Source organism: Zootoca vivipara, chromosome 4 (assembly GCF_965207765.1).
Source record: "Zootoca vivipara chromosome 4, rZooViv2.hap1.1, whole genome shotgun sequence".
Lineage (NCBI taxonomy): Eukaryota > Metazoa > Chordata > Lepidosauria > Squamata > Lacertidae > Zootoca > Zootoca vivipara.
This window is the reverse complement of record NC_142587.1, coordinates 51819062-51831560: the sequence shown is the minus strand read 5'-3', so window position 1 is coordinate 51831560 and position 12499 is coordinate 51819062. Positions and strand designations below refer to the sequence as shown.

General features: G+C 41.1%; 2 protein-coding genes across 4 annotated transcripts in view; one reads left to right on the top strand and one right to left on the bottom strand.

The window, feature by feature from the left end:
• CLIC6 (CLIC family member 6) overlaps window positions 1-12499 on the top strand; it is a 126010-nt gene that overhangs the window by 54271 nt on the left and 59240 nt on the right. The window lies entirely within an intron of this gene.
• RCAN1 (regulator of calcineurin 1) overlaps window positions 5732-12499 on the bottom strand; it is a 32868-nt gene continuing 26100 nt past the window's right edge. For both annotated transcript variants that reach the window (XM_035115805.3, XM_035115806.3), the window contains exons 3-4: window positions 11299-11458; window positions 5732-9887 (exon numbers count right to left, since the gene is read on the bottom strand). In XM_035115805.3, the coding sequence (XP_034971696.1) occupies window positions 9709-9887; window positions 11299-11458 (339 nt within the window). In that variant the 3' untranslated portion in view covers window positions 5732-9708. The remainder of the gene's footprint in view (window positions 9888-11298; window positions 11459-12499) is intronic.

The window sequence follows — 12499 nt, the reverse complement described above, 5'->3', positions numbered from 1 at the left end:
GGCCATTGGGCTGCTTCTGTGTTCTTTTTAGCTGTATATATGGAAGTTCTATGTTGCCTTCTGGAATAAGTTTAATCAGCCTGAAAGGAGGCACCACACTGGGCCCGTCTCTTTCTTCATAGGTCACCACTGACACCAAACCATCTGGGCAGGTTGTCTTTCAGTCAAATTTGGCCATCATTCCCGAGCTTAGCATTGATGAAACCCACAGATCCCCACAGCTCAGTTTGAAAAGCACTGCTCTAAATCACTGGGGATGATGCAGAGAGATCCTGTGCATGGCACCTACTCACAAGTAGTTTGCCACATCTTAGCTTTTACTGAATTGCTTCCTTTAAAAAAGTACTTCTCTTCACAATTAGAAGTGTTTTTAGTTCTTTGCAGTCATGTTCATCCCCAAATCATTTGCCCCTGGATAAACATGAAGCAGTTTTCCTGGCTAGTTAAGCCGCATTTTTCTGGAGCAACTTAAATGGAGTTCATCAAGCAGCTTGCTTCCTGTTTATCAAGGAGTAAACTGTAAATATATATCATAAAGTGACCAACAGTGGATCCATGTTAGTCAGGCCACAGCTACCGTGGCTCCTGCCTTAGAGCAGTGTTTCCCAACCAGTGTGCCTCCAGGTGTTTTGGGACTACAACTCCCATCATTCCTGACCACTGGTCTTGCTAGCTAGGGATTATGGGAGTTGTAGTCCCAAAACATCTGGAGGCACACTGGTTGGGAAACACTGCCTTAGAGCAAACAGTTGCGCCAGAGGCGTCTCATCCTGCTTTATAATCCAGGGCTTTGATTTTGTGGTCTGTGACAATGCCCTTGGCTTCCTTCCTTCACTAGGAGAACAAAGCTGGCATGTTTGGTGCACCTGATGTGGGATGACTGTCTTTGCATAATGAGAACAGCTTTTAACTTAGGTGACTCCTCTTCCTCTGCTAAACACTCCTACGTACAGCCCCCACATCCGCTGAGATCCTGAAAGGTGCTGATGTGGGCGAGGAACAAGCCAATAAGCTGTTGAAAGAGGCACATCTGTTTTTCCTCATTAGCATAGTTAGCATTCTCAGAGGCGCAACCCCAGGCCATAGATAGGCAAATTAAGTTGTGCTGGATTGAGACAAGTTGGAGGGAGTCGAGGACACGAGTCTTTGAAAAAAGAAAGAAAAGAAACACAAACATTTCAAAATGAACTTCCCTTCAAAACAAATCTACTATTATTTGTGCCTTGATGAATAACTTCTTCTTCCGAATAATAAGAAGTTTGTGCTGTCTTGCACCGCACTCCTTGCTTTTGAACTTTTTGTCTGCATACTGATGGATGAAGCTGTATTGCAACGTGGATAAGGGATGCATTACATCAGCTACAAAGGCTCGCTTGTAAAATAATATGTGCTTCATTAAAGTAAGCAGACACAGCAGCCATTCTGCACAGATTACTGTACACAGCAACACGAGACCAAAGAATTATGAGGGGAGATTTACTGACCTACATACTGCAACTGTACTAGTAGTGGAAGGCTATAATTAAAAGTTGCATCAATGTTTCCATGTGCAACACTTTGTTAGAGAAATGCAGGATTGTTATGTACCGGTGCTGATGGTGGTTGATGAACCTCTAAAGGGCTGGGTTTGAGGGCTCAGTTATACCAGTGGACACTGTATAAAATTGCAAGGCAGGGGTGGGGGGGAGAGAGTTTGGGGCTCAACTGTATTTGAATACAGAAGCTTTTGAGCTAAGAACTCTCTTTCTAGGAGTAAGAGGCAGAGGAGGAGAAGGGACTTAGGGTACTTTCAGACTGTTCCTATTTTAGGGTGGGATTCAATCACATACCAGTAAATTCAGGTTGTGCGTTTATTGTTGATTGTGAGGTCTTGCACAACCAGCCAGCTCCCTCCAACAATCAGATTTTTTATTTTTTGCAATGAAGAAAGTGATGAGAAAATGTGCTGGAAAGCATGGGCTGACACTTACTTTGATGCAATGTCATCTAATCTCCCCATGAACAAATCTGAACGAACGCTCAATCAATGGTCAACATCATCTCATTTCCCTGCAAAGAAATCAGGATGAAAGCTCCATAAACAGGTCATCTGGAAGCACCTTTAGTTCCCATCCTGCCTTGCCTCAAGTGAAATGGGAGCCCAGTCCCCACTCTCCTTCAGCCTTGGAAGGGAAAAAGAGTTTGTATGGATGTTTCCACATATTAAATGGAACAAGTTGTTTATACCTTTCTTTTCTTATTCAAATAGATGTGCTTAGAACAAGATAAAGTCATTATTCCATAGAGGTGCAATGCTGCAAAGTAACTACATCAGCATTTCAGTAAATTAGTGGTGAATTTGGCTGTTATGATAATTGCATGTCTAGGCAAGCAAGCATGGGTGCATTGCTCCTTTGGCACGATTGTGAAGGCAGGCAAAATTATGTTTGTTTGGATGGGCTTTGAAGAGTAATGAGGTCTCAGCTAATTGTGGCTGAGATCTGTTGGCAAGAGTGTTTTTATCTGATTTTCTGACAGAGTTGTTTAACTTTAGGCTGGCATTGTGTTATGCTGTAAAATACCTTGTTTAATAAAAACTATTAAAGGAAAATAGGACAAATGGCAGTAAATGTGAGATACTTCTGCCTCTGAATAAAATATGTTAGTCTTCTCTAGCACCATACAAGTGAATTTTTGTTTTGGAGCTTTTTATCCTCATGTTTCGTGTACACGTACAGCCTATTTCCAGCCACACCTCACAAATCATGGACTTTTGTGACATTGAAGACAACAAATAGACCGAGAGACAACAGACCATTAAGACATAAGTGCCAACTTGAACAAAACATTGGGTGGGGGACTCTGGAAAAGCATAAGCCACAATAATTTATTTTGCTGGAGTGCAGCCAGTTCATGGGCTTTGCCAATCCTTTTAACCAATATGTTTCCCACTTTGTAGTTATGCGTTTTTATTTTTGTCAGTTTTGACTAAAATGGTAAAAAGGTAAAGGGACCCCTGACCATTAGGTCCAGTCGTGACCGACTCTGGGGTTGTGCGCTCATCTCACATTATTGGCCAAGGGAGCTGGCGTATAGCTTCCAGGTCATGTGGCCAGCATGACAAAGCCGCTTCTGGCAAACCAGAGCAGCACATGGAAACGCCGTTTACCTTCCAGCTGTAGCGGTTCCTATTTATCTACTTGCATTTTGACGTGCTTTCGAACTGCTAGGTTGGCAGGAGCTGGGACCAATCAACGGGAGCTCACCCCGTCACAGGGATTCGAACCGCCGACCTTCTGATCAGCAAGCCCTAGGCTCAGTGGTTTAACCACAGCGCCACCTGGGTCCCTTTCCCTTTATGTTTGGGGAATTTGCTTAGCTTGCAGCTTTATTTATACTGACCCTATGGCTGTTATCACCATTCTCCTTTTATTATGCCTCTCAAGAATCTTCACAGGGTGCAATATAGTAAATTCACCCATGGTGTCATCACAACAGGACACTGGAGGAGAAATCCAGGGCTTCACTTAGCAGAATGGGCAGGGAGGACTCCAAATGTAGAAAAGCAGGCTTAGCACATTTTGAAGTAACTGTAGCTGCATGCAGTGCTATTTTTCTAGAAAAAGAGGTGCTGGAACTCACCACGAACACCTTCCTTGTTCTCTTATAATGGCAATGGCGTCCACCTGAGAGGTGCCGGAACTGAGTTCTGGTGAGTTCCTGCTTTTAAAAAAAGCCGTGGTTGCAGAATCAACAAAAGAGGGGAGCTTCCATATGTCCATTTAGCCCAGAGTCTAAAACGGCTTAATTGTGCCACTTCAGAGTCATGGAGTTTACCAACTGATTTGCCCAGGTCATGTATTGCAAAAGTTTAGCAAGGCCCTGACTATTAGAGGTGAGTTCTCCCCAAAACCTCATAAATTCACCTAGTGACTGACCCTTTCAATCTTCTCCCTCCATGGGGTTACTAACTGTTTTTTCAACTGGTGCTGTTTCTGTGCTTTTAACAGCTATGTGACATGCACAGAAAGTAAGCAGGTAAAATTCTGGCGAGAAGTGGCAGAACAAGCTTCACTGGGTAAATTTCCTGTGGGCTGAAGTTTTGGAGTAGGGCCACTAAAACTTGGTGATCTCAGCCAGTTTCCTTCCTATTCCCAGCATAGGAGTCAACTCCTAGGAGCCAAGGGGGCTTCAGCCCACCTCCCATAAAATATTTGAGGGGGTCGAGTCCCCCCAGTTGACGGGCATTGCCATTCAAATGGCGTGAATGCACTGTATAATGTGATCGATTATGCAGGGTGGATCTTACCTGCCCTCCCCCCCTATTTTATTCAGGTTGGCACCCCTGATTCCCAGGCAACTGCTTCTTGCTTCGTAGAAGTAGTCAACAACCTTTTTTGGGTTCTGTTGGTACATTTGCAAACCAGAAAACCTGTCAGGTACACCAGACTAGCCAGGCATGCAGTGCAACCTGGTCTATTGGATATAATAGAATGCTTTTCTAAGCCTAATTTCAGCTGGGAGAACAAAAAGCTTCTGTGCCAACCATGTTCCAAGGGGCACTACATTGGCAACCCTCAATATACGTTCTCAGTCATTATTGCAGTTCTTTATTAGCTCTATATCGAAGATGGAAGGACGAAGGGCAGGCTAAATCTGACTGAATGGTACTTGCCCCTTGGTAACCTGGTAAAGCTCATGGCTGAGGCGATATTTCAACCAGGGGAAGGGCCCTACATAGCTCAGTGACAGAGCATCTGCTTTGCATGCAGAAGGTTCCTGATTGACTTCCTGGCAGGTCTGGGAATGTCTGAAACCCTGGAGAGCTACTGCCAGTCAGTATAAAAATAAGACTGGGCTAGATAGGTCAATAGCAGTGGCGTAGCAAAGGAGGGCTAGGGGTGCTGTGGCCCTGGGTGCAAATTTCTGAGTGGGTGTGACCAGGCTCCCTCATTGAGGCCAGAGCTGCAGGGAGGCAGGCCGAGACCAGGTTGGGCCTTCAAGGCTGGCACCGCCTCCTTCTCCTTGGGGCTGGCAAAGGGATGTCCACGTGTGCCCTGCCCCTGGGTTACCCGAGAGGGAGGAAGCAAGAGAGCAGCAGCTGTGCCGCCCAATGCGGAGGGAAGGAGAGAGAGGGTGGTGGCCATATGCATTGCCCAGAATGCCTTGCCACAAGGACAGGAGAAAGAGGTGACACAGAGGCGCTCCTGGCTTCACATTTCTCTGCCTTATCTCTGCTCCCAGGTTTGGGCTAGTTTGCAAGAAGAGACTCCCTTGATTAGACGCTGGCCAGTGAAGGGGCTGACCACTGTCCAGTTCAGCACTGGCCGCACCCTGAGTGCCAACAACCCACATCACACCCCTTCTTTCTGAGGAACTGAAGCAATATTCTGGGACAACTTGAATATTTGTAGTGTTTTTCAGCTTTGTTGTTGTTGCTATAGAGGTAACATTTTTAAAGGGTATTGACAAAACAAGCTGCTCTTGATCAGGTTCTTATTAAATATTCTGGGCGGGACAGAGCCTCTAGCTTATCATCACCATCAGCACCACCATCTTCATCAAAAAATAAAAATCAGTGTTATATTCTTGGATATTTAGCTCCACCTTCAGGACAAGGGAAGTATCTCTACTAACAAGTTTTCAGACTGGCCATTTTGAATAGAAGAATCTGCAAGTTAAGCATCTAGGTGTTTTCTCTCTCTCCGGTTTCTGCTTCAAGAGATTTACTAATAAACACAACACAAAAACATGCCTTTTTGTAGAATTTATATTATAAAGTATGAAAGTCTCTATGCACATTTGCCCATAACAATTGAACAAAACATATAACATTGGCTATCTCACAGGAGCAATAATAATAAATAGGCTAGGTTGGATTTCTATGCATACCTGGCATTTTATATGGTTATTTCTGTGAGTGCTGAGTTTCCTGCTCCACTGTTTAAACACAAACAAACCAAAAAATCTGGAAAGATAATATATACTCTGAGCATTTGTTTTGCAAGAATCATGAACTCCCTTTATAACCTTTTTATCAATGCAAATGAAACAAGCAAGGAAAGGATCTGAAATGAAAAGGCAAGGACTGGACTGTTCCACTCAAATGCAAGGACTTCACTGCTAACATATCAAATATTTTACTTGTAAACTAGAAAATTGGGGTGCAGATATTTTAAATTTTACATGACTATGGACATGTGCCCTATTTCTACGAGCTGCAACCAATTCATACCATCATTCCTTTTGAATTTATTAAATTTGATATAAAATACGTCTATTTAAATATGGACAAAATTGTGCACATTTTTAAAAAATGCTGTCATAAAAAAGTACTGCAAATAATAAATTTGTGCTAAAAAGGTGTGTTCATAATAATAAGTAAGTAGTAATTAAGTTAAGATGCAAGCACGGGCAATTCCTGGAACTCCTAGTCCCCACTCTCTATGACCCAGGAGCACTTCTGTTCAATACTGCTCATTTACACACCAACTAAGCTTGTGTAATATTTCAGCCTACTTAAGTTCACCAAGCCTCCAAATGTCCATTTGCTTCATGCAGCATCTTAGACGTAACACTAGAAATCACACCTCTATGTGTTTTCTCATTATCATTAAAGAAAATTAGGTGTGATGCAAAGGAGCCCTGCTAGGTTCAGAAGTATTATTCGATTACAAAATTCCAATCAAAAGCTGTATCCATGTACAGCGAAAAGAGGAAGGACCATCAGAAAGTTTTGCCATGTGCAGGCATGGTAGTAACAGGTCAGGCCTGGGGAAGAGGTGGTCTTCCCATCAGCCAGCTTAGCCAGTGGCGAGGAATGATGGGAGCTGTCATCCAACAACAGCTGGAGGGCCACAGATTCCCTATCCCTGTGGTGGATACTTATAAAGAATGCACTACAGTAAGCTCAGCTGTTGCTCTGGTCCATCCTGGGTTATCTAAAGTGAGTAAGGCTACAGCAAACCACAGAGCCTTGCCTTCTTTCAATAGCAAGCCCTGTACACCAGCTGAATGAACTGACATGAGACAGGATGAATGGGGCATTGACTAACACATAAGATGAGCCTGTTGGATCAGGCCAGTGGCCCCTCTAGTCTAGCATCCTGTTCCCACAGTGGCCAACCAGACGCCTGTGGGATACCCAGAAGCAGAACTTGAGTACAAGAGCATTCTCCCCTCCTGCCATTCCTCTCTGGTTGCAATGTACAAAATCACATCTTGCCACAGTGAAATATTTTCCAAGGGCTGCATGTCATAAGGACTGGTTTTATAAGCAGATAGCATATTGTGTTTGTCTTGTTTACATTCTGTGTTTAATACATGACAATTAGGTAGTAGCTCACCAGTGCAGGATCAGGCATGGCCAAACTTGGCCCTCCAGCTGTTTTGGGACTACAACTCCCATCATCCCTAGCTAACAGGACCAGTGGTCAGGGATGATGGGAACTGTAGTCCCAAAACATCTGGAGGGCCACGTTTGGCCATGCCTGGTGTAGGTAAACTTCATAAAGCAGTGCAGCTGACATACCTGATTTAGTCCCATTTGGGTTCAATGGGACCAAGGACTACAGCTCTCCCTACATAGTTAGACAGCTTAAATCTTTGAGATCAATGGCACTGAAGGAGCCCTATTTGCAGGATTGCAACTTAAAGAAAAGTACGGTAAGTCCTAATGACCTCAACAGCATTTACTTGTAAGTTTAAATAACCTTAAATAGTCATCCATCTTAACTAGTCTGTAGAGTGGGTATTTAAAACATTTACAAATATAGGAGCAGCTTATACAGTGTAAGAAAAAGGTGGTAATACAATCAAGATCTGCAGCATGACACCCTGGAGCTTTTTGGTTGCCCTTTGAAAGAAAACAAATACACACTGTTGTTTCATTTGTACTTGTATTGAATGGGCTTCATAGTTTTTAAAAACACACATCTTGGGCAAAGCTGGAATATTACAAATAAAGTACACTCTGTACTGCTGACTTAATCGAGCTATTTATACTATCCTGGCTACATCTGTTCCAAGAAGGATGGTACACCTCATAGTGAAAAACCTCTCATTAAAATTTCTATGACAGAACAGGTTCTCTTAAAACAGAGCTCCCACTGACATCTGTATGGAAATATCCAGCTTCTTATAGTTTCTAGAAATGTACAAGCAGCATGGAATCCCTCATATTAGGGAGGAAAAACAGAGAAAACACCTTTGCTTAGACATCACAAATTGTGAAATGTTTATTTTTAAAAGCCTTTTAAAATTCATTTCAATAATCCATTCTAAAAGAAAACTCCTAGAAATACTTGAAGTGGGATGTCACTGTGCAGTAAATTTTGCTTGTAAATATGGTACAAAAAAAGCTTGAACACCATTTACCGCTAGACTTTTAGCAGTAGCTAATAAATTGCTGCTCAGACACAAAGCACTAAAAAGAGAAGAAGAAGAAGCATTGTGGCTCTGCATCAAACAATGGGAAATATAATAACACACCTTACTTGATGATGCTTTAGCAGAAAATAGTTATATCAAATATCTAATGCCAATTAAAAAATTAAATAATCTTACAGCTAGTGCAACAATCCTCCCAGGAATTCATGAGAAAAAGGCACTCCAACCTTCGCAAATGCCACATTTCACATTTGTTTTCACACTAGATGTGCTCAAGCACCATTAATAACATTTAAACACCAACAGTTATAAATGTACAAGTTTGTGGCTAGGGCAAACTTATATTTCTCTCTCAGTTGTGAACTGTAACAACACAGTATCAGCTTTATCTGCAGGTTTTTTGTACTTCTGATCAGTAAAGAAGTCAAGGTGCTTTAAATCAATATTAAATAATCTCATTTAGAATAATTAAAAACTGTCAACCCACTTTAAATGTGCACAAGTTTTTTTATAGGTTTCCTAGATAAACCATGCATTGGCAGTTAACATTAAAAGGGGATATTGCACCAAACTTCACTAAAAATTTGTCCCCACTGAAAAATGAATGCCAATACAAACATAATTCAGAAGGAAAACCGAGAAATCAGTATTTGGGATAATGTAAAACTGGAAAATGCAGAGGAAGTTAAACTTCTCAAGTTTTACAGGCATGCACAAAATCTAATAGGAAAAATGATTAAATATATCTTACTGTGGTTAATATTCAATGTTAGTCATACTCAGAGTAGACACATTGAGTCCACTGATTTCAATGGGTCAACTCATTACTAATGCTGGACATCACCCTTTTGCATTAAAACCATCTCTTTACCACCGTAAGTCATATACAAGCTGCAATCTCTAACATACGTACTTGTATGCCCTACTGATTCCAATGGAGTGTATTTATCAGTGAGTGTATTTTAGAATGGCAGCCATGCTAACTTATGAATTGGAGGACTTTATCAGGGGCATACATAAATAGAGGAGGCATCCTCAGCTGCTTTGTAACAGAAGTCTGGAGTATCTGAAAATAGCCCTAAAGCACAACAGTACATGCTTTTTGCCCCAATGCCACTATTTAATCATTCTCCAGGACAACCATTCAGAAGTTCATTTTGGGATTGGTCTTGTCAGCCAACGTGCAGCATTAAAACAAACAAATGAAGACATTCCCTTTCTTAAAACATCTGTACGTTAGAATTGCTGCTTCCACCTCTAATGTCATCAGATTTATGACGTCATTTCCTCAATGTCTCCCTTGAGCATGCAAGTTTGGAACATTTCAAAGCTCTACGTAGTTCAACTTTGGTAAGAAGGAGTATAGTCTGGCCTCCTGGTCTGAATAATTTTTGGTTTAGGTTTTGCATTCTTGGCTTCTTTTTTCTCTGCGTCTGCCTCACGTTCTTCATTCGTGTCACACACGTGGACAACAACACTGGGAGTAGTTTCTGTTGCAGCATGAAGTTCATACTGGTCCCCTAAAATGTTTTTAAAAATAGCAACAGTGGTAAGACAACTGTAGATATAAAATACTTGTACATTTTTCCCAGTAGAACTAATAGCTCTGTGTTGGGGTGAGGAAAGGGAGGCATTAGAGCTCCTTTCCCTGTTCCTCTTCCCAGATCTTCAAAGCAGTTGCATGGAGCAGCTCATTGTTTATTTTTAAACAGTGGGATAACATGATCATGGATCACCCTTTTTTAATCCTGATTGCTACCCCTCAACTTCCAGTTATGAACTCAGAAATCAGCAATAGTTTCTCACATCCTGGGGAGCTATGGGAAGTTTTATTCTCCTTTTCAAATTTTGCTTCTTCAGCAGGTGAAAGTTATGATTAACGAGCAAATGTAATGCAGAATCAACATATATACTATCAGGACATTTATAAACTTCAGCTGGTTTAGATTCCCCCAGTATCATCCCCTCTATCTGCAATGTTCAGAGATGAGTGACAATGTCTATGTGGTCAAAATGGCAGCACTCACACAGAAAGTGTGTGGCCAGACTCAGGGGAACCCTGACATTTGCAGAATTACAAAGATCTTGAGAGAGAGAGAAAAAATCCTGAAGGTTCAAAAAACACCACATAATCCAATAAGGACTGAGACATGCAGAGTAGTCATAGAATACTGCATGTTTCATGGGTAAGGGAAATAGAAAATGTGGGGAGAGGGAATGGCTGGCTGGAACTCTGTATGGGGACAATCTGCACTGCAACATTTTGTTGCTGGCCACACTTGTCCATTAATTGTACTTTAAGGTGACTATACTAGAGGCTGTGCAACTGTTCTTACTAAGCCTCTCTGCAAGATCAGCCTTGCATTAAAACACTTGCCTGGTAACCATAGGCAAGAGGGAATTCTATGCAAGTGAGTGTGGGGGCTGGTGGAAGAGGGATGAAGCATTCCATGTGTTATGTTTGTACCTACTGCAGAAACTAAGTGGGCTGCTGAAGGAGTGAAGGCCACATTCACACCATACACTTAAAGGACTATGATGCCACTTTAAACAGTCATGCCTTCCGCCAAAGGATCTTGAGAGCTGTAGTTTGTTAAGAGTGCTGAGAGTTGTCAGAATACAGCTTTTCCCCTCACAGAGCTACAATCCCAGAGCTTTCTGTGAAGAGGAATTAATTGTGAAACATTTCTGAAAACTAATTCTGTGAAGACAATAGAGGTCTTCTCAATTCAGATCACAGGTGTTATTATGCAGCCACACCCATTACAGTAAATCAACAATAAAAAGATCTGAAGAAGTGTGCATGCACACGAAAGCTCATACCAAAATAAAAACTTAGTTGGTCTTTAAGGTGCTACTGAAGGAATTTTTTTATTTTAATAAAAAGAAAATAACTTGAGCCATTACACTTTAGGCATATATGCCTCTTACCTGGTCCTAGTTTGGAGATCGCATATAAAAGATCATAGTTAATGGCAGGTGTAGCATCATCAGACTGAGTCCAGCCAACAGGGGGAGAAGATGGAGGTGAAATCAGAAACTGTTTTTCTGGATCTGGTGGTGCTAAGCGTGAACTTCCAATATGCAAAGTCTGGAGAGATGAAACACAGATTTTTATTTGTTACTTTGGTTTTTTTAAATCACATGCACAGATAGAGATCATTATATAGAGATAATGATAGAACATTTTAAACAACCCATAAGATAAAAAAATTAAATGATACTGAAGTTTGACACCAAGACATCTTAGTTTTTAAGATATAATCTTATGATTCCTGGGAGGATGGATCACTCTGTCCCTCAGCCTGCTGCATTTCCATCCTGGCTGCAGGGAACTTTAAAAATCTTCCCTTATAGCCAGTGTGGAAATGTAGGCTAGTAAAACAAATGGGAGACTAGAAACTTTTGTGAGCTCATTTACAAGGCTGTCTTAACTAGAAGAACAAGTCAAGAGGAGAATAAAGGCTGCTTCTAATGATATTAATAATAATAATAATAATAATAATAATAATAATAATAATAATTTATTTATTATTTATACCCCACCCATCTGGCTGGGTTTCCCCAGCCACTCTGGGCGGCTTCCAACAAAATATTAAAATACAATAGTCCTTCAGATATTAAAAGCTTCCCTAACAGGGCTGCCTTCAGATGTCTCCTAAACGTCTGGTAATTGTTTTTTTCCTTTGACATCTTGTGGGAGGGTGTTCCACAGGGCAGGAGCCACTACACTACATGAAGCATTTTGTACTTAACAGACTATCACAAGACAGATGTACTATTATGGTGAGTATACACATGTATAGATCAGATTCTCTTCTTTCTAGATACTTCTAGATACTTGCAGATACCTAGTAATCCTCTTCTAGTTATAGCTTACATATATTTTAAAAAGAAAAAGTCACAATTTCTAGATTGTATGTGTCCTTCACAATTCACAACTTTTCTCTTACTGATATCTTATTGTATTCATGCACTTTCTAAAGTTTTTATATTTTATTTTGTTTAGAAATTGTCATTACAAATTTGTTGTATGCCACCTAGATAACAAATTCCATAACTAACTAAACTGCTCAATGATCTCACTCTCTTTTTGTTGAGGTTTTTAAAATATATATACATAATAATAATA